The sequence below is a fragment of the Bos mutus genome, chromosome 10 (genome assembly GCF_027580195.1).
Source record: "Bos mutus isolate GX-2022 chromosome 10, NWIPB_WYAK_1.1, whole genome shotgun sequence".
NCBI classification, from domain to species: Eukaryota; Metazoa; Chordata; class Mammalia; order Artiodactyla; family Bovidae; genus Bos; species Bos mutus.
Window position 1 is genome coordinate 63,680,161 of NC_091626.1, and position 20,998 is coordinate 63,701,158.

Consider the following 20,998-nt stretch of genomic DNA (forward strand, 5'->3'; position numbering starts at 1 on the left):
ACAGGTACTTGTCTTGTTTCTATAGGGAATGTGACGTCTGAGAGGTCAAAATGTGTTTCCGACATGGACCTAAGTTAATATGAATCTGAATCCTAATTTATGCAAATACCCCAAATCAAATCTAATAAAATTACCAACAATTACTATAACATGAGTTTGCAAAAAAATTGAAGACACTGAAAGACCAAATATGCAAAGTAGCATTTTTGGGTGTGAAACTGGAGTGTGCTGTACAGAGTAACCACAGGAGATAAAGAGCTAACCATCAGGTTAATACTATGAAGTTGAAGTCTACTGTTAGAAGCCTCCACCTCGTCTTCCTCTCCTCACCAAGACTTGCCCTCTCATGGCTCAGAACTCTGAAGCCCCAAATGCACTGCTCTGTTCTGTGTCTCAGCAAACCGCCCCGGTGCCCCAGTAGGACAGGCTAACAAGATCCTCAATTGTAAACTTTTCTCTCCTTTGTTGGTCTTTCTTGCTGAGCCAGACAAGGGGCTTCCTAGTTGTCAACAAGAGGCTGGAGATATTCTGTGGCCCACCTTTACTGTCACTCTAACATAAGGAATAATCACACTGCAAGGAATTTCAGAGAGCCTGTACATAACAGCCCCAAGGTGGACCAGTGTATAAACAAGACTCTGAGATGCAGATAAAAGCTGGTAAGCAGATAAACCTTAGCTGTGCTTCCACGTAGTGGCTTTCTGGACTTTCAAGTTGAGTGCAGGGAAACTTTAAAGAGACTGTTTGCTAGGACAGTTAAATAGCAGGGATAATCTCAGATATGCTGACCAGCCTGTGGGTGGGCTTTCCAGGACTGCTGAGATGGAAAAAGCAACGCTGCTGGGGACCTGGAGAGGCTGGGGGTCCCCAGGTCCCACTCTTCAGGAGACTAAAGCCCCAGTTCTTGGCAGCTGTCGAGTAAGGGGCCACGGGTGGCAAAAGTACCACCTGCTTCCCGGCCAAGGTTTTGCAATACCTTCGTTTTCCTCCAGCTTCCGGATGTGGCGCAGAACAGGCTGCAGGTTCATGTAGAGGCGATGGCTGTTGCTCAGGAGCTGCAGAAGATGTCTGGAGCGCATGGGGCACCCCGTGTAGTAGATGAGCTTCCTGGCAGAAGGCAAGCCATCTGGGAGAATCTCAAACTTCTTACCCTGTGGAGGGAAGGAACAAGTCAGGAAGACAAGTCTCTGATGTGTCAAGGTCCACTTTCTTTCCTAGTAAGTAAGGAAAACTACAGACTCAGAAATAGATGCCTAAGGCTCCATCCAAAGTTCCCTGAGGGGTATATTACTGTCTTCCCTTTCAAAAATGTCATGGGATAGAGGATTACCAAAAATTCAGGGAAATGCCAAGCCAGGGTCTTCCGGTTCCATCTGTGGTTTCTCTGGCTGGCCAGGCTATTTACGTAATGGAGAAAAGGCCATCATGAAAGCATTCTCAAATGTAATCCCAACACCCTAACTCAGTAAACAAGACCACAAGCTCTAGAAGAGTAATGCATTCAAATATTTGTTGAACGCTGACAAGATGTCAAACACTTTTCTAGTTCCTGAGAAAACAGTAGTGCATATATGACCAAGTCCCTACCCTCCTGTTGCTACAATCTGGTGCTAAAGAGGGTGAATAAACACATAAAATAACTACAGCTTATGATAAATTATGGGGTGGAAATAAACAAGGAGTTACGATAGTAAACAATACAAGATACCTATTTGGGGGTTAGAAAAAAATGAAAAACTCTTTAGTCAGATAGAAGAGGGACTTGGAAGCCAGATGGATAGCTGGAGGGATGAGACAGGAAGGAGAAATAAGATATGCAAGTGGTATGTAAGTATCTCTCTGTCAGTGGAGGAATCTCATTCACCAGGTTTGGGATCATTAACCCGAAGTTGCTCAGTCGTGTCCGACTCTTAGCGACCCCATGGACTGCAGCCTACCAGGCTCCTCTGTCCATGGGATTTTCCAGGCAAGGGTACTGGAGTGGGGTGCCATTGCCTTCTCCGAAATTGAGGGAGAGGGTGTGGCAAAGTTCCTTCCAGTTACAGAATATTATGAATTCCTTTAACTTTTTTGACAATGAATAGGATAGCAGGACTACAGAAAGGAGTCTTCCAGACACAGTGATTCTCAGCTGGAGACGACAGGTAAAGCAAAGAGGGAGGTGTATTTTAACTACACACTGAAAGTCAGCACAAAGCAATTCAGACATGGATGGAATTTCTTACCTCTTGACTTTCCATTTTAAAAGGAACCACCACCAGATCTCAATGCTATGATAGAATGCTTGTAACTTACACTTCATGAGCACTAAACATGTATTAACTTACTCAGTCCTCACAAGTCTATGGCCAGTGAAAGTGTTCGTCACTCAGTCATGTCCGACTCTTTGCAACCCCACTGACTGCAGCCCACCAGGCTCCTCTGTCCACAGAATTCTCCAGACAAGAATAGTGAAGTGGGTAGCCATTCCCTTCTCTAGGGGATCTTCTGGACCAAGGGATAGCACCCAGGTCTCCTGCACTGTGGGCAGATTCTTTACCATCTAAGCCACTAAGGAAGCCCAAGGGGGTGGTCCATTATTCCCCATTTTGTAAGGAAGAAACCAAGGCACAGAAATGTTAAGTGATATGCCCAGAGTCATACAACTAGGCAGGGCTGGGCTGGCTGCAAAAAGAATCATCTGGGAAGTTTGCCAAAACAGATTCCTAGTCTCTGCCCCAGACTTGCTGAATCAAAAATCTCCTGGGTGAGGCCCAGAAATCTCAACAAGCTCCTCAGAAGAAGGTGATGCACAACTAGATTCAGGAACCACTTGGTGCAGGACCCTTAAAAATTCAATTTCTATAAATGTATTTTATTACTACTTAATTGGAGACATGAAGGGGGCAAGTCGGTTAATAATTTTCTCATTTACAAATAACTCCACTCCTTTCACAAAAAGCTTGAAGGAGAAAGAGCCAGTGAGGAGGAGGCAGCTCAGGCCCCATTTAATGTATGAGTAAAGTGAAATCAGATTGAACTGTGCCCAAGGAATTAAAGTCAGAAACAGGTCTTTTAACTCACAGGGCAGTGTGGGATCAGTGCCCAAATGCGATCTGGCAATAGAGCTCTTTATTTATATAGGCCATCTTCCTGCTGGAAAGAAGCATGTGTCTTAATCCTTATCTTCCTCCTCTTTTTGTGTATTTCTTCCAGTAATTTAGGAACAAAGCAAAATTATGAATTTTAATGACCACTAGAAAGACATATAATTAACTGTAATTCTTTGAACTCTTCCTCAAAATGGATACAGCTGGCAAAAGAGTGAAACAGCTGGGAAAAAATAAGAATTTGCTCTGACCAAAGAAAGTGTATTGTTCTCAATACTCTAAAAACAAAAGTACTTTTCCTGTTAAGAGTTGTAGCCCTTTCCTTATAATGATGATTTTCAACAGACAGATATTAATAGAAACATCTTTTTATATCACTCTTTATTCTCTATTCAAGAGAAGTTAACTTCCAAAAGAACGGGCCAACCCCCAAGCTAAGAATAATTTACCCTCTGATTACAGCTTTCTGTTTTCTAATCCCTTTGCTGTACATTTTTAAAATAATTCTGTTTGATGAATTCATCTTGAACTTTTCCCATCACATTTTTTCTGCAACTAGGGTAGAGTGGTGGGGACCAGACACACAAATTAAAATTGGTGATTTCTTTTGCTGTAAGACTCTGTGATTTCAGGTTCACTACTGAAAAGTGGCAAGGATTATAATTACAGTGCATGCATAAGAATCTAAGAAAGCTAACTATTTTCATCTTCAATTTTGAGAAAACATCAAGTTTTGTGCCTGAAACAATATTTTGTTTAAAAAACAAAAATCCACAAAAACAAACAGATGAGTATTTTAGTCAGTTATTTTAAACTTACCACAAACACCAACTTTCCAACATTGGTCCAAGGGAAATCATAAAGTAATTGTTTCTCTTCGTCTAAATTCTGTGGAAAGAATGATGAGTTACTTATAACTCTAAGTTATGCACATAGAGTTACCGAGGAAACTGACAGATACTCTAAAATAGCTCTAACTTCTTTCCCAGAAAACTAAAATACATACAGTAATTAAAATCTGAAAGAGGTCCCCAACTCTCTTTAGAGACATGCAGACAGTAATTAAAAGAGAAATGATACAACTCTGCCACTTTGGGTTCCTCAGTGACGACGTTGCCTTTCAAGGTAATCTGTTCCCTTCTGGCCCATCTCTAAATTTAAATAAAAAGTCCAGAAGACTCAGGCATTCGAGAGATGAGATAAGGCACTCAGACGTTCATAACTGGGTGTTTTGCCTATACCAAAGATAAGGCACCCTCCCAGGCCTCACAGACCTCCTCTTTCCCCTGTTGATGGCGGGATGATAACACCATCCCACCTGCAGAAGGATGACAGGAACCGCTTACTCAACAGATGAGTTTTATCAGAAATTGTAACGGAAATTAAAACGTCTGGGTCAGATACTTTATCACAAAGTCATTTTTCTTTCTATAGTTACAGATGCACCAGATGATAAAAAAAAAAAAGAATGCTAAAAATTAATGACACACAGAGAAAAATGTCTGGATATTAATGATCTATGAGTGATAAATGTGGGCCAATCTTTGGTTTGCTGTTTCCTGTTCTAGAGGACTTACTGATGTCAAGGATCAGACTGTTTCACTTTGTCTATCCCACATTATCCACATCTGTGCTGGGCAAATAAGAAGTAGTAACCAATCAATGGCTGGAAATACGACCAGTGGACATAGCACAGGACCAGGCAGGCACACTGTCAGAGTGAAGACACAGTGGATAGATACCATTTGACACCTATTCCCCATTAACTAACCTGAAAAATCTGTATTCCCCGCATGGTCAATCCAAGGGTCAGAGAAGCTTCAATTTCCCTTTTATCCTGTAGGAATAAAATTATATGAAAAAGCGTATCTTTCTTCCATAAGAAACAATTCAGCACTAAAGAATGAAAGATAAATTTCAGTATTAGAAAGCTTTTTACTTAAAATAGCTTTGCCTTTCTGCATCCTTTTTTTTCCTGTAAGATACAAGAAAATCATGGGTACATATTAAATCAATAATGATATTTTCTACTTTTTAAATCTGAGATTTCAGAGTTTTAATGTTTTTATTATACTTTCATATCTGACAATATTCTAAATTCGTGTGTTACTGAGAACTCTGGTAAGACTATTTGCTACATTTACATCCATTTTTTTTTTAACCTTCTATGCTATGCTAAGTCACTTCAGTCGTATCCAACTCTTTGTGACCCTATGGACTGTAGCCGGGGATTCTCCAGGCAAGAACACCACAGTGGGTTGCCATGCCCTTCTCCAGGGGATTTTGCCTACCCAGGGATCAAACCAGTGCCTCTTATATCTCCCGCATTGGCAGGTGGGTTCTTTACCACTAGTGCTGCCTGGGAAGCCCCTTTTAACCTTCTAACACCTTTTCTCAGATGTTAGAATCTTGAATATAATGTCATAGTTATATTCTGAGGTGCAGTAGATTTTGCGTATTTAAAACTGGTTAAATCTCCCAACTCTGAAACAAAAGTTAGAGGCAAGCCTGAATAGTTAATGGGCTTCCCTACTTAGATAGCATACTAAAGACCAGAGACATTACTTTGCCAACAAAGGTCCGTCTAGTGAAAGGCATGGTTTTTCCAGTAGTCATGTATAGATATGAGAGTTGGACTATAAAGAAAGCTGAGTGCTGAAGAATTGATGCTTTTGAACTGTGGTGTTGTAAAAGACTTTTGAGAGTCCCTTGGACTGCAAGGAGATCCAACCAGTCCATCCTAAAGGAGATGAGTCCTGAATATTCATTGGAAGGACTGATGCTGAAGCTGAAACTCCAAAACTTTGGCCACCTGATGCAAAGTGCTGACTCACTGGAAAAGACTCTAATGCTGGGAAAGATTGAAGGAAGGAGGAGAAGGGGACAAGAGAGGATGAGATGGTTGGATGGCATCAGCGACTCAATGGACATGAGTTTGAGTAAGCTCCAGGAGCTGGTGATGGACAAGTAAGCCTGGAGTGCTGCAATTCATGGGGTCGCAGAGTTGGACACAACTGAGCAACTAAACTGAACTGAACTGAAGTGAATAGTTAATGCTCTCTCATGAAGATAGTTGAAAGCTATAAAGCTTTACATTATGTTAGTTTGGAAAAAGCACTTATTTTTAAGAAGTTCAATTATCACCTGCCAATATGATATACATTCAACCAGCTAAACCATAAACTGAAAAAAAAAAAAATACACCACAACAAGTATAAGGGAAAAATACTGTACTTAGCCACAGCTTTTAAGCACTATTTGTAACAAGTGGTTGTATGATGTAAAGTTCAAAATAGAAAATAAAATTGCTAAGTCACTAAAGTATATTCAGTATGAGATTTCTCAGTTAAAAAAATGAGTATGTACAGCTCTTTATTATGTTCAGTGCCAGTTTTTGCATGATCATGAAAAGAAGTATTTTTAGAAAATGTATCCTCAGCTGGCATAGTAGATAGAGCCTATATTCACTACTGGGGCTGTTTTTCCCCCACTAATATTCTTTACATCAAGAAAGGCACATACAGTATAGGTTTAACAGGAGAAACCAATTCATCACTATGACTTTAGGCCAATATCCCTTTCAAGGCTGTTCTGATTGCTTCCAGAAATAAGACTGTGTTCATAAAAATGCTGGTTGTGTGTGTATGAGGTATGTATCACTGGGCAAGAGGTACAGAGGTTTGTTGTTGCTGTTGTTTTAAATTTCCTATCTCCTGTCTCCATTTTATAAACAGGTCTTAAATGAAGCACTTTTAATGGCAGTCACAATTTCTTTAAAGAATGAAAATTCTCTCCATAAGGAAAAAAAATCTGTTTCTTCACCTCAGTTCGTTAGCTTTATCTTGTTTTAAGAAGGCCAGAGTGATTTTTATGCCATGTAAAAGTAGCACACTTTGAGCAAATTGAAAAATTAATTTTTACATGAAAGATAAATTAGAGATATCTACTTTATCTACTAAAGGATTCTTAATAGGATTCTTAAAAATACCAAAGCTTCTGTAGCAAATAGAAAGCAACCAATATTTACTGAGCACTCACTAATGTGCCAGGCATGCCATCTGGCCATTTCAGATTCATCATCTTGTTGAATCCTTCCTGACCTGTGGCATGTATAGGATAATTCCCACTGAACAGATGCCCAGTACTGCAGCGACAGACCCCCAGGATCCCAGCAAGAGTGAGTGCCAGCGGAGGGTTTCTAACTGATGATCTGATTCTAAAGCCATACTCTCTCCAATGTATCATTCATACTTCTAATACATTTTAAAATATAAACTTATTGTCAAAACTGTCATTAATTTTCATTTTCTCTTATAAGTTGAGGTGTCACAATGAACTCTTAAAAGAAAAACAAGAACTCAGTCTTTTAGGAATTTAACTGAAGAGATCTTGTGGAAGTCTTTGCCTTTCAAAGATGACAGGGCATTAACAAAGCATCTCTTGGGCATGAAAAGGGAAAAAATAACATCCTTTGCTCTCTTTTTAAGTTTTTTGAACCAGCCAAGAAAATTACCCAGCAATATAACCGATCTGTGGTCCAGTCTCTAATGGCCTAATTATGCTTATCTTACCACAAGGGTGTAGCAGAGATAACAAACCTAATAATAACAAAGACAGTGGTAACAGAAACACATTTAACATCATACTTAATGTGTGCTGGGCACTGTTTTCAGCACTTTTCACCCACTAATTCCTTTAGTCTTTAATAAACCTCAGAATTTATTGGGTTTGTTACCATCTCCATTTATCTGTGGGGAAACCAAAGCACAGTAACATGCCTAAGGTTACCCAGTAAGGGCTGAAGCTGGGATTTAATCCCAGCAAGCTGGATACAACAGACCACACTCTGAACCACCTCATCCTATTTGGTTGGAGAATAAATATGCCTTTGAATACTCAGGTGGGAATTGAAGGGTTCGTACCATGGAAGTGATACTTGTGGAATAGGGAGAGGAGTGTGGCGGAGAAGAGGGAGAGAAGACAGAATGTGGTGAATACTTTTGCCAGTGATTCTCCGCAAGACCCGCCCCAGTTATTATTTGGATGTGTGACCTCTGACTCAGAATGGAAAAGTGAAGCTAGAGACACAAGAACACAGAACACAAGGACACAGGACAAAAGAAGGAACAAACTTAGAGTGAGAGCAGCAAGAAAGTCAGTGATTCAGGCGCAAAGGTTCTTGTAAGCAGACATGGGTTGACTCCTGTCTTTTACTAGTTTTGTGATCTTTGGTATGTATCCCTGATTGTAAAATGAAGATTACAGTCCTATCTTATAGAGTTATGAGTATTTTTTCAAAAAGGATAGATATGAAGTGTTTCCATAAATACAAAACTCAATAAACATTAGCTGCTGTGGTGGTGCTCTTATTACTAATGGATACAATGCAGGTGTGGCTTCACTTATTAAATAATTACTGATCAAAGAAGTAGTAAACATTACTCCCCAAGGCAGAAATGCAGATTTGGGAAGGAGGAGAATAACTATTTCATAATCACTGAAAAATCAAAAGCACAATTTACAGCCACTTGTCATCTCAATTATCAGAACCATGAAAAAGACTCACTCCTGCTTCCAGGCCCAAAGAAAAACATCACTGACTCCAAGACTGACTTATGATGACAAACAGCAGTTCAAATAAAAATTCTTTTAAAAACCCATTTTAAAAACAACCAAAACTTAAAAAAAAAAAATTCTCCTGATCAAGAAGATACAGCTGCAGACTTACTGCAGTTTTGTACCTTATACAATCTGTAGTAGTGAACAGCGACGTCATCCAGTCGGACAGCCTCTTTGATATATTTAAGATGAGCCTCAGAAGCTGTCAGTGCAAACTGATCTTTGTGCATGTTTGGAATGTGCTTCAGGATGTAGTCCTTCCCTCTCTTGGAAACAACCTGTTGGGATACAAGGGGAGCGCAATGCAACATTTGTTGGAAGGATTCAAGTATAACACGACCCTCACCCCGCAAATGATGAAAGGCCGAGAACCGAAAATAGGCCCTTGAAACTGGCTGATTTCCACCAGGAAATTCTCACACTGATACTCTTTTGACCATCTGTGACGTTACTAGGCTGAACAAGCTAATACTAGAAGGTACAGAGTCAGTTTAGCTGTAGTACTTCATATCTAAGAAGAAAAATCATAAGAAATGGGAAAAATATGTTCTCTTGGCTTTAAAATCACTAACAAAGAAAAACCATGCAAACTTGCACAATTTTGCCCACATCATTGTTTATACTTGCAGAATTATTGGTACCATGAAATACAGCTACTGTTAGCACATCTTCAGGTTCTGGATCCTACTTAACTCTTCTAAAATTACAGCCACAAAGTGGGAGGCTCTCAATGTTAATCCAAAGAAGGCAGAGGACTGCAAGGAATTCTTAGAAACATTTCTGGTTTTTGCATAAGAGGCTGATAAGAACACTCTACTCAAATGCTTAGGAGAAAACAATTTCACTCAAATATTCATTACAATTTACTGCGACTTCAGTTTTCATCAGACAGTAGTCTAAGCTTTCAGATTTCAAAAATATATAGTGCCCAGTAGCTACAGGCTCAAAAAAAAGGTGTTGGTAAGTTAAAAGTCTTAGCTGACTTCATGAAGATTATAAAAGATGGAAAGAAGTATGCAAAGTGAACAAAAAGCATTTTTAGTGCTCAAAATGATCAGAATTTAAAAATTAGAGAATTTTTAGTTTTATCAGTTTTTATAGTTATTGACATATTTTTCTTCCTATGAATATTTTAAGGAGAATTAAACATGATGAATTATTGGCCAATAATCAAGTTTTGCTGATAACTCGTTATAGATTTTTTCTTTCTAGATTCCTTTTTCATGGAGATCATTTAAATCAGTGCTTATCAACCTTTTTCAGGTCGAATAACCCATAGAAAATAGTATTTGAAAGGGCAGTGAGGTATATGTAATAGGTGGTTCTGGTGATCACAAGGGTCAAGGAAGCTGGTCTCAGTACCCTGGGTGCCATGGCACACTAATCGGGAAGCTCTGCTTTAAAGACCAAGAGTCCATGAGAACCTGATGACAACTAGAGAATGGAAATACTGGCTACTTTTGGTCCCACAGGCACTGCTATGTAATAGCTTGATGCCCTCTGGTTTTTCTTCAACAACTGAAGCACAGTCAGCCCATGAACAAAAGCTTGTATTGAGCACCATGATGTGAAATGCTGAAGAAACAGAAAAGGTTAAGTTTACACCTGTTCTTTAGGATATCTTAAGAAACACTCAGATTACTGGGTGCAAGAGATAAGCAGAATATTTGAAAATAAAATACTTTTGTTCAGGGTCTTATTGAGTCCAGAGGAAGGGCCCTGGGCACCTAGACAGTCCATCCAGAGAACACACCTGGGCCAATGAGCAGGAGTAGCCAGGTAAAACAGGGAGGGTGCCTCACCAGCTAAAGAAGCTGCAGGCAGAAAGGCCCAAAGTGCAAAACTACAGGAGTTGTGGAGACACAGTAATGCTGAGTGTTGCTGGAGCACAACACATGAGGTGCAGGACAACCAGAGAGGAAGGTGAAAAATCTGGCAGGGACCATGAGCTGGGAAGTTCCTAGGTCATGTTTGGCACTCAGGCTTTCACTCTGCAGGTGAAGGTTTAAATCAGAAGCAAAATCGACTTCTCTGCAAGCTGTGAAGTAAAACCTGGAGCAGGGACAAGTGTCCACTGGTGAGTGCTGACGAGAGCTGGCACCTGGGAAATGGGAGGAGTCATGACCTGGGTTGGGGTGGGGATGCAGTAATGTTTAGGAAGTTAACAGCAACAAAAATACAAGAGAATTTTATTTCCTAAGTTGAGTGCTGGGGAATCAAGGGTTTATATTAGAGGATGTTCTCCTGACTAGATGGGGCAAGGTAAAAGAAGAGTGTTAAGGAAGAGCCTGAATGACTCTTAAGTTTCTAGGTGACCAGGGCCACTGGCTGAGGTTATGAACACAGAGGTAGGAACACACAGAACTGAGGTGGGAAGCAGATAAATTTGATTTGGGGCACTGTGAGTTTGAGGTGCCTATGGGTAAACATCTGTCTTACAGACATAAGGGAGAGAAGCGGATTTGGGAGGTGCCAGCACATATGTGGTTGTAAAAAGCATCAATTTGGAGGAGGTCTCCTGGGATAGGAGTGACTAAGTGTCAATCACAGCAGAGAAACCCAGGAAAAGATGTTAAAAGTGTCCACTGGATTTGGCAACTTAAAGGTCACTGCTGGCCCTAAGGACAATGCCATAGTGGAGGGGCTGGTGAGGAAAGAAGGCAGATAGATGTCGGTTGAGGAGTACATGTCGAAGTAAAGATGTTAAAACATCAAATTCACATCACTTTTTCAAGAAGCTTTACTGAGAAGGGAAGGAGAGATAGGCAGCTCTTCTTTCCCTCCCTCCTTCCTCCTCTGAAGATAGGAAGGTGTGAACCGAGTTAGTTCAAGTAGAGGCTGAAGATACAGGAGAGAGAGATGCCTCAGCAGAGACCTGGAGGAAGAACGGGAAGTGATATCAGCAGAGTATGGTGGAGGAAACATGGCTGAGACAGTCAGTGCTCAAATAACCTGTATTTTCTTGCTGAAGGAAGGGGGTGGCTCCTCCTTTGATAGTGAAGGAGATGGTGGAAGGCACAAGCAGTTCACTTATATTTGTTTTCTCAGCACAGGAAAAGTTGTGAATGATGTCGCTTTTTAAAGAACAGTGTTTTTCTCCTTCTGAAGGGGAAAAATGCTGCTTGAATTAAGAGTAAATAAGAAAGTCAAAGCTGAGTAAATCTCAAAAGAAGGCTGACAAATTCCCAGTTCCAGCATCTGTAGGATGGACAGCCATCCTCTTCCTCATTACCCACGTACAGGTCGAGTTGGTGGAGAGACTGTGTGTGCCACGCTCTCAAGTGTGAAATGTGTACCCGGGTGTCATGGAGGGTGTGTGGGCCATTAAACAACACCTGGCTTCCCAGTTCTTGAAGCTGCATGAGTAGCTTGACTATTTCTGGTTGCTACTAGTTTCTTTGTCATTACCATTGCGCCTCGCAATGTGTCTAACATAGAGGGTAGACATTTTAGGGGTTGATATGTCTCTATTGAACTAGAACAATGAACTAGAAATGTGCTAGAGCAAACGCTTTAGATCTGAAAACAGTGCCTACCCAAGATGGGAAGTAAGCCTCGGGCTCAAAGTACTTTCCATAGTGCTTATTCCTTTTGAAGTTCCCAAGATCAGCCTGCAGCGCAAAGGCTGCCAGCAGGAAGTAGGCCTCCTCTCGGAGCACACACTGCGAATGCAGAACTTGTTTTCTCAGGTGCCAGTAGTAATAGTATCTTGCTGCTCTGTCACTAGGAAAACAAAAGAAAGCAGAACTCACATTTTGATGGAACAATCTAAACGCATGTAAACAGAGCGCAAATCCTGCTGCCCGTCTGGGGACGGGAGCTCTTCTGCTCTGTCCCCTCCTCCTCCCCCGCCTCACTTGCTGAAGAGGGGGAGGCTGTGTCAACACCTGATGGCTGCCTGATGGCTGCTTCCCTCAGGCCTCAGGGAGACAGGACCCCAGGCCAGACGACCCAGACTGCAAAAGCAACATTTCCTGAGGCCTGCAGCACTTGATTCATTCTGATGATGGAAACAAGATCTAAATCATGCCACTCCAATGTGGTAAATAAATACTACATTGAACAAGTATTAGAAGAGAAGCCTAGGCATTCGTTGTCTGTATTAAAATAACTTTGGTACCACGATGCTGCACACGCAACATAAATAAGGACAATCCTGGTTTTAATGTCATGTGTCCTTTTTTGTTTTGTTTTTCATCTGAGCAAATTACAAATACATTAGGCCCTTTAAAAAATATTTCTATTTATATGCTGTACTGGAAAAAATTTGCTTGACTATAGCTTTTTTCCCTCTAAAAGTGAATGAACTGAAAATTCTCTTAAAATCCTTTTTTTTTTAAAATTAAGCAGATGTTACTTTATGGGTGTGTTTTTATAGGTACATGCCACAAAATCCGGAGAAGGCAATGGCACCCCACTCCAGTATTCTTGCCTGGGAAATCCCATGGACAGAGGAGCCTGGTCGGCTGCAGTCCATGGGGTTGCAAAGAGTTGGACGTGACTGAGCGACTTCACTTTCACTTTTCACTTTATGCATTGGAGAAGGAAATGGCAACCCACTCCAGTGTTCGTGCTTTGAGAATCCCAGGGACTGGGGAGCATGGTAGGCTGCCGTCTATGGGGTCGCACAGAGTCGGACATGACTGAAGCGACTTAGCTAAGCAGCAGCAGCAGCAGCCACAAAATCATAATAGTCCTCACAAACGGAAACAGTAATAGTGCACTCATTACAATCTGTTGAGGTCAGAAATAAATATAGTCCCCATTAAATACACTAAAGAGTGCTGACTGGGTAAAAACACAGTCAAGCTCCAAAAAATGTCACAGGCAAACAGGACGCCTCTGTGATCAAAGTAAAAATGCAAGGGGGAAAAATGTGTGTGTTTGTGTTATGTATTTAATGAGTATTTGCCTCCCTATTATTTTAGGTTGAATGTTTACCTGAGATTCATAGCTCATTAGTTGATGATAATAAAAACATATGGGTTTATTTTAACCAAGATCATGTTTAAGAATGAAGAATTTAAAAATAAAGCATTTATGTAATTTTTTTCCTCTTGGGACAGAGTACTTTTCAGAGCACTTCTTTGTATAATGCTGAGTACACAGCGTTTGGACTAGCTAATCACTGGAGAAAAGGGCAGAAGTATAGGGGTTAATGAAACATTCATTATTCCCAGGGGGCTAATTAATGGCTCAATACTATATTTTTCTTCTTTCCAGCACATTCCATTCCAATTAAGTACACTGAGTGAAGATTTTATACTAACTGAGAATAACTAAAAAGGTTTCTCTGCCTTTAAAAACATCCTTTATGGGCTCATATTTTTTACTTTTTAATTTGCATGTGGCAATAATATAAATATTAAGAGCAAATCTCAGATACAACTCATTAGTTAAATGTATCTTTGTCCCTTTTACATAGGGTTTCTCAAAATTTTAAAATAAGTGAAAAACAGAGTTCACATTTCTAGTAATTTCTACCAGGTGACAAAATCACCTCTGAAAGTCTTCCAGCACTGTAACCTCATATAAAATGTTAATCTGAGCTTCTGAACTGGTGACTTCTGGGTCTGTATCATGTGCAGAGTAGTATTCAGGCACCCACCTCCAGAAAAGGAATCAGTTACCTGCCCTCGCCGAACTGCATCTAAGATTCTCAGAGGATAGCTCCACTGGGTGTAATCTTAGCTTTAAAGATACTGCCAAGAACAGAAGCAAGACCCCGAAGGTGAAAAGAAAACCAGGCGATATAAACACCCATGCATTTGTATAGGACAGAGTTCTTGCTGCTGTCCCTTTTCTCACATCACCACCCGAAAAGAATACAATGCATTAACCAACCTCTCCTCTTTTCACAAAAGTGCTAGTTCTTCCTTAAAGGAAGTACCTTTTCAGTGACTGATCTGTTATAGAAAATGTAGAGAAGAGAAAATGTGAGCTGTGATACTGTTAACAACTTCACTGATAGTCTAACAACTCGTTCATTCAACAAATATGTATTGAGTGTCTACTGTTACCTCTGTTTTAGGGACTGAAGATACATGTGTGTGCCAAAGTGTTTTTTTTTTTTAAAAAAAAACCCTGTTCTTGGGACTTCTCTGATGGTCCAGTGGTTAAGACTCTGTGCTCCCAATGCAGGGGGTCCAGGTTTGATCCCTAGTCAGGGAACTAAGATCCCACAAGCTGAAACTCAGAGCTTGTGTGCTGCAACTAAGACCCTGTGCAGCCAAGTAAATTAATTAAAAAAGAAAATCTCCCTGCTGTTTTATATTCTAGCAGGTGGAGACAAACAATAAACAGAAGTACTTAATTGATACATTAGAAGATGAGTACTGTGGAAAATGAAAGGTCTGGAATTTCTCCTTGTCCTCATACCTGATCAATCGACCATTTTCCACATAATACTGCACACGGAAGTGGATGATCATAGGAGGTCCAAACTGATCAATTCCCTAAACAAAGACACGTGTAAAAATCAGGCTGTTTTTAGTTACTTCAAAAGTGGGTTTCAAAAACAACAAATATCATTTTTAAGACACTTTTTAAACATTGAAAGGTTTGATCTACTTCTAATGAGTAGGGGCTTCCAGTAGGTATAAAGTTGTCCATGCAGAAACAGGAAGTTATAAAGCATCATCACTATCTGATACTCATTCACTGTAATGCCAGTGACAACATACGGGAAGATAAAAATAAATGCCAGTGGAAAGTTCTAGCTGAGATCCAGCTCCTCTCCCAGCTCTGTCCCCTGTGGTGACCATTTGCTCCTCATTACAATGTTCTCCTGTTCCTCTGACATTCCACATACCAAATTCTAACATGCTGTTTGTTTATTTAGACATTCATGTTCCTTACTTTGTAGTTGGCTTTGAAGTAGCCTTCAGTTTACTCCAAGAATTCTTAAATACAAATTGGAGGATCAAGGATTACACACTGGGGATTATTACTATTTTGTGAGGGTAATCTTGAGAACACTAGGTAAATTCCCAGTGATGCTCTCCTATGCAAATACAAGGCACGGGTTCAATAAAGTAATAAAATATCAATGTAAAGATAGTAAAAGCAGATTTTAAAATGACTAATAACTTCTAGACAGTCAGTTTTGACAACTAATGTGGCCAAAGAAGAGGAACAAATACTTTTCCCATGATTTTCATTTCAAAACATTATCCCAAGGTTATGGAAAAGTTATTGTCCAATACTATTTTAGCAGATGTTCAAAATCTTTTGCTACATGTTATAAGCTATTAATCCTTCACTAATGTGATATTTTAGAACTTATAATTCATATCCCTTTCCAAATCTTTACTGTATAAAGTGTTAAGATGTTTTCCTAATGTATAACAGCTAAAATAAACCTTTTTTAAAAATCAAAATAATTTTGCTGATAAATATAATCTCACCCAAGTGACTTCGTATTGTCGTACCTTGCTGGCCTCTTTCTTCCATTCTTTTGGACAATACTTATAAAGCTTTTGTGACAACTCCATATACACGTGTTCATTATCTGCACATTAAAAAAAAAAGGAGACCAGGTGATAAAGGATAGATTTTTTTTTTAAAGAAAAGAATATACAAAGAAATGGTTTTTTCAAAAAAAGCCTCAAGCTTTCTGAATGTACTCTAAAGTCACATATCACCAAGAAAACCGAAAACGTAAAAAGATATAAGGTTCTGTGGGATAGCTATTAATGACATTATTATTTTGCTTTCGCAATACAGAACATGTATCACTGAAAATGTTAACACTTAGAAGAAATACTAGATTCCTATTCTTGCTTTTACTTAGTTTCCATGGTCATTATAACATAGTTTAACTTCCAACACTGTGGTGTTAGTCTTAGAAAAACATGCTTTTGTTTGGTTCACAGAGGATCCATCTCATAAGTGCAAAGTAATAAAAAAGGGCAGAAACAGCATCTTAATTGCTATGTAAGAAACTAAAAAAAACTGATGATAACCGATTTGTTTTCAAGTGAGCAGCTTGACCCATGTGTTTTGTGAAAAGAAGTCTCTAATACTATTCCTTCTCTGCGCTATCCACATAAAACCCAGAATGTCAAAATGATAAAGCATTACTTGCGCTGCTTTTGGGGTTGATCTTGTGGGAAGAAGAAAATAATCTTATGCGAAACAAGAATGGATGCCAAAATATTTCTTCAAGGGAATGATGTTCTTAAGATGAGCAGAAAATAAGACTGCTAACTAACTCATGCAAAAATGATCTAAACATGTGAAAACTAGCTGGTAAAAAGTGCAAAATTTTTCAGATTTCCCAAATGGACTCTTTTAAAGAGAGATATTTCATATGAAAAGTATTCCTATCTTGTACAAAGTTTTCAAAAAAAAAATTTTTTTTTAACTCCTTCCTTTTCCTCTAACCATCACCCTGGGGTCATGCTCATGGAAAGTCCTGCATAAAAATGTACTTGTTGTGGAAGAAAACTCTGTCTCTTTGACTACTCCAAGGATAACACATGCCCACACTGTCACTCATGACTGAATACTGCAGTTTGACAGAACAAGTCAAACATTTGACTAGAATAGGAAGGGTAAAGCCACTCTTTGTCAATGAATGTCATAATAAGTCAACCAGCGTGGATGAAAGGGGCAAAGAAGAAGTCCGAGAGATAAGAAGATGCTACTAAAATCCATTTATCACATGAACTAAAACCATCTCCCATTTCTACTATGGTACCAATTAAACATGAAATGGACAAGATCAGACAACATTCCTGTTGAAACTGATTTGTTTTTGGCTTGCGTTCCTGTCTGAAGAAGCAACATAATGAATAGAACTGAGACTGCTCGCCATGATGGCACACGCATAGTTTTATAAACTACCACTGTGTTTCTACCATCCAGCAGTTTGACCAGAGCTGTATACTTTCTCAAGCACACATCAGTCCTGCAAAGCAGGTGAAGCAGTGATTTCTATTTGACATGAGAGAAAACTGAAATGGAGAGAAGGCAAGGGACATGTCTAAAGCCACACAGCTAGCTAGTGGTAGAACCTGAATCAGAACCAGGTCATCTGATGCCTGTTCCAAAGTTCTTGCACCATCCTGCAATCTCTCTTCTAAAAAACACATCTCAAAAACTCTTATTTTGAAAACCAAGAAAACTGATTTTATGAGACTGACTTGCTGAACAGCAAAGATCAACAGACTGCCTGTAGTTGAAGTAAGAAGAATTAACTCTGTAGAGCATCTTATTTCCCCCAGGCTCTTCCTTGAAAGAATGACTGAGGTGTGTACTAATATAAAGATGGAGCTGAGCATTTGTGTTTTTACTGCTTCCACTATCACAGGAAGAAACTGAAGAGCAAATGGTTGGTTCCTTTCTTCTTCTTCTTTTAAAATATAAATTTATTTAATTGGAGGTTAATTACTTTACAATATTGTATTGGTTTTGCCATACATCAACATGAATCCACCACGGGTGTACACGTGTTCCCAATCCTGAACCCCTCTCCCACCTCCTTCCCTATACCATCCCTCTGGGTCATCCCAGTGCACCAGCCCCAAGCATCCTGTATCCTGGATCGAACCTGGACTGGCGATTCGTTTCACATATGATATTATACATGTTTCAATGCCAGTCTCCCAAATCATCCCACCCTCTCCCTCTCCCACAGAGTCCAACAGATTGTTCTATATATCTTTGTCTCTTTTGCTGTCTCGCACACAGGGTTATCATTACCATCTTTCTAAATTCCATAAATATGCATTAGTATACTGTATTGGTATTTTTCTTTCTGGCTTACTTCACTCTGTGTAATAGGCTCCAGTTTCATCCACCTCATTAGAACTGATTCAAATGTATTCTTTTTAATGGCTGAGTAATACTCCACTGTGTATATGCACCACAGCTTTCTTATCCATTCGTCTGCTGATGGACATCTAGGTTGCTTCCATGTCCTGGCTATTATAAACAGTGCTGCAATCAACACTGGGGTACACGTGTCTCTTTCAATTCTAGTTTCCTCAGTGTGTATGCCCAGTAGTGGGATTGCTGGGTCATAAGGCAGTTCTATTTCCAGTTTTTTAAGGAATCTCCACACTGTTCTCCATAGTGGCTATACTAGCTTGAATTCCCACCAACAGTGTAAGAGGGTTCCCTTTTCTCCACACCCTCTCCAGCACTTATTGCTTGTAGACTTTTGGATAGCAGCCATTCTGACTGGCGTGAAGTGGTACCTCATTGTGGTTTTGCAAATGAAGCAACTGACAAAGAACTAATCTCAAAAATATACAAGCAACTCCTGCAGCTCAATTCCAGCAAAATAAACGACCCAATCAAAAAATGGGCCAAAGAACTAAACAGACATTTCTCCAAAGAAGACATACAGATGGTTCCTTTCTTCTTGACGTGTTCCCTGCTCCACGGTCTCTGGCCTCTTTAGAGCAGTCTTTTTAGATAAATGAAAACAGCTCACATTTTGGAGCTGAATTTGTTGATCAGCTCATCATGATATACTTTCCAATCTGGGAGATCTGAGCATTTTATGGTACTAACCAGATTCTCAAGATACCATAAACCTTTAAATTGAAACCAATTTCAGTAGTAGAAAATAATTCATATCCAAATACAAAATACAGCTACATTTCACAAAAAAGGTTTTCTTGAAAAACTGAGCAACATTTCACAAAAAAGGTTTCCTTGAAAAACTGAGCAAAGATCTGAAAGGTTTTTTGGCATCTAGAAGACTAAATTAGAGAAATTTTAAAGTATGATTTGAAAGAAAAAAGTTTTAAGGAATGGCTATACTTAAACTCTGGGAACTTAACTCTAACTAAGGTGTCACTGGCAGAGAAAGCTTATATGGAGCCCTTTACTTGAAAATCTTTTCCATGTAAAGTATACAGAAGAAACCGATCCCTTATCTCCGAGTTATATGTTTTGACTGGAAAAAAAAGAGAAGGGATAAAGGAAGGAAAAAAGAAAATAAGAGTAAATTAATAGATCACTTTGTTATACTATATCTTCAACAGTAAGAGAATTGGAATAGAGAAAAGTCAGGTTTATTATGTCTACATGTCTTTTAATGTCAAAAATTACAAAACAAATTAAATTACAAAAATAACCAAGGTAATTTCCTATAGTGCAAAGAAACAAAAATCAAGTTGGGTTCATTAAAACACAAAAGAGCAAATGCATAAAATCTAAACTTGTAAAGAGGAACCAGTTTTTGAGTTCAAACCATAATAAATTCAAGACCTAAAATTCTAAATCATAGAAGAAATACACAGCAGTTGAGTTTAAAATATGAATACTAGATTAAAAGCCAAGATTACAAGTACTTTGACAATCACAATTACATAACAATATGCTCAATTAAGTTACAGCTATAAAATGCCATTTCCTCAGGGAGAGTTGGCTAACTCCATCAGAGACGGGACTGAGACTTACTTTGTATAACACTGAGTCCAAAGAGGTGACAGTCCTTTAGCCTGAGTAGGTCACACACCTGGACCAGTAACTGGTGACACAGAATTTTGACCTATGGGAAAAAAGACAAAAATAAAACAAACACAACTTAATAATTCAGCCAAGTCCAAACAGTGAGCCACAATCAGGCAATGTAATGCATCCTAAATATATGCCAAAGGGACAAGCTGACACTAGCAAAACAACAGTTGGTTTATGGAAATCACTACAGCTGTTTCAGTAATGATGATCACAATACAAATTTCTACAACATGGTAATAAAGTACCAGTGCAATCTTGTACAAGACTCACAAATCTGAGGACACATGGACAAGGCTTTACTCTATAGCCATAGTGCATGATAAATATGTATTTCAGAAGGAAACCAAAATAATCTAATCAAATGATCAAAATTATTAATTATCAAAATTATTAATTTGGCAAGTATTTTTACAAGGAAAGTTTTCATCATGGTGGTTTAAACAAAATGCTCATGTACCACACAATGAGTGAATACCTAGCTTTTATTTACTTTAATCAATCACTTTCATTGACATATCTTTTAAGTACTAAACCAGGTTCTTTTCTGAGTCCTAGTATAATAATAAAATCATGTTAATTTGGAACATGGAGTTAAGGTTAAGTTATTCTGAAAAGTCACATGCTGAAAGATAAAACAGTCTTTAAAAGACACAGTTTTATTGACTTTTCAAATACTGAATGAAGCATTTTGGGGGACACATAATTGTAATGAGTCTGCCTTGCTGAACTCAGAATCACTAAAGCTTATTGGTGTTAGGATTGACATTAAGAGACCATATAGGTCAATTTCTTCATTTGACAGACATATAAAGGAA

The 20,998-nt window shown here is 39.1% G+C and overlaps 1 protein-coding gene across 2 annotated transcripts in view; it reads right to left on the reverse strand.

Annotated features, from left to right (window-relative positions):
• Window positions 1-20,998, reverse strand: part of FRMD6 (FERM domain containing 6) — an 87,705-nt gene that overhangs the window by 14,150 nt on the left and 52,557 nt on the right. Inside the window, exons 3-10 of one of the 2 annotated variants that reach the window (XM_070378083.1) lie at window positions 20,124-20,214; window positions 16,139-16,218; window positions 15,087-15,163; window positions 12,245-12,431; window positions 8,831-8,986; window positions 4,861-4,926; window positions 3,909-3,977; window positions 977-1,151 (exon numbers count right to left, since the gene is read on the reverse strand). In XM_070378083.1, coding sequence (XP_070234184.1) covers window positions 977-1,151; window positions 3,909-3,977; window positions 4,861-4,926; window positions 8,831-8,986; window positions 12,245-12,431; window positions 15,087-15,163; window positions 16,139-16,218; window positions 20,124-20,214 — 901 coding nt within the window. Of the gene's footprint in view, window positions 1-976; window positions 1,152-3,908; window positions 3,978-4,860; window positions 4,927-8,830; window positions 8,987-12,244; window positions 12,432-15,086; window positions 15,164-16,114; window positions 16,219-20,123; window positions 20,215-20,998 lie in introns of both variants that reach the window. The other variant, XM_070378082.1, reaches the window with a different exon arrangement.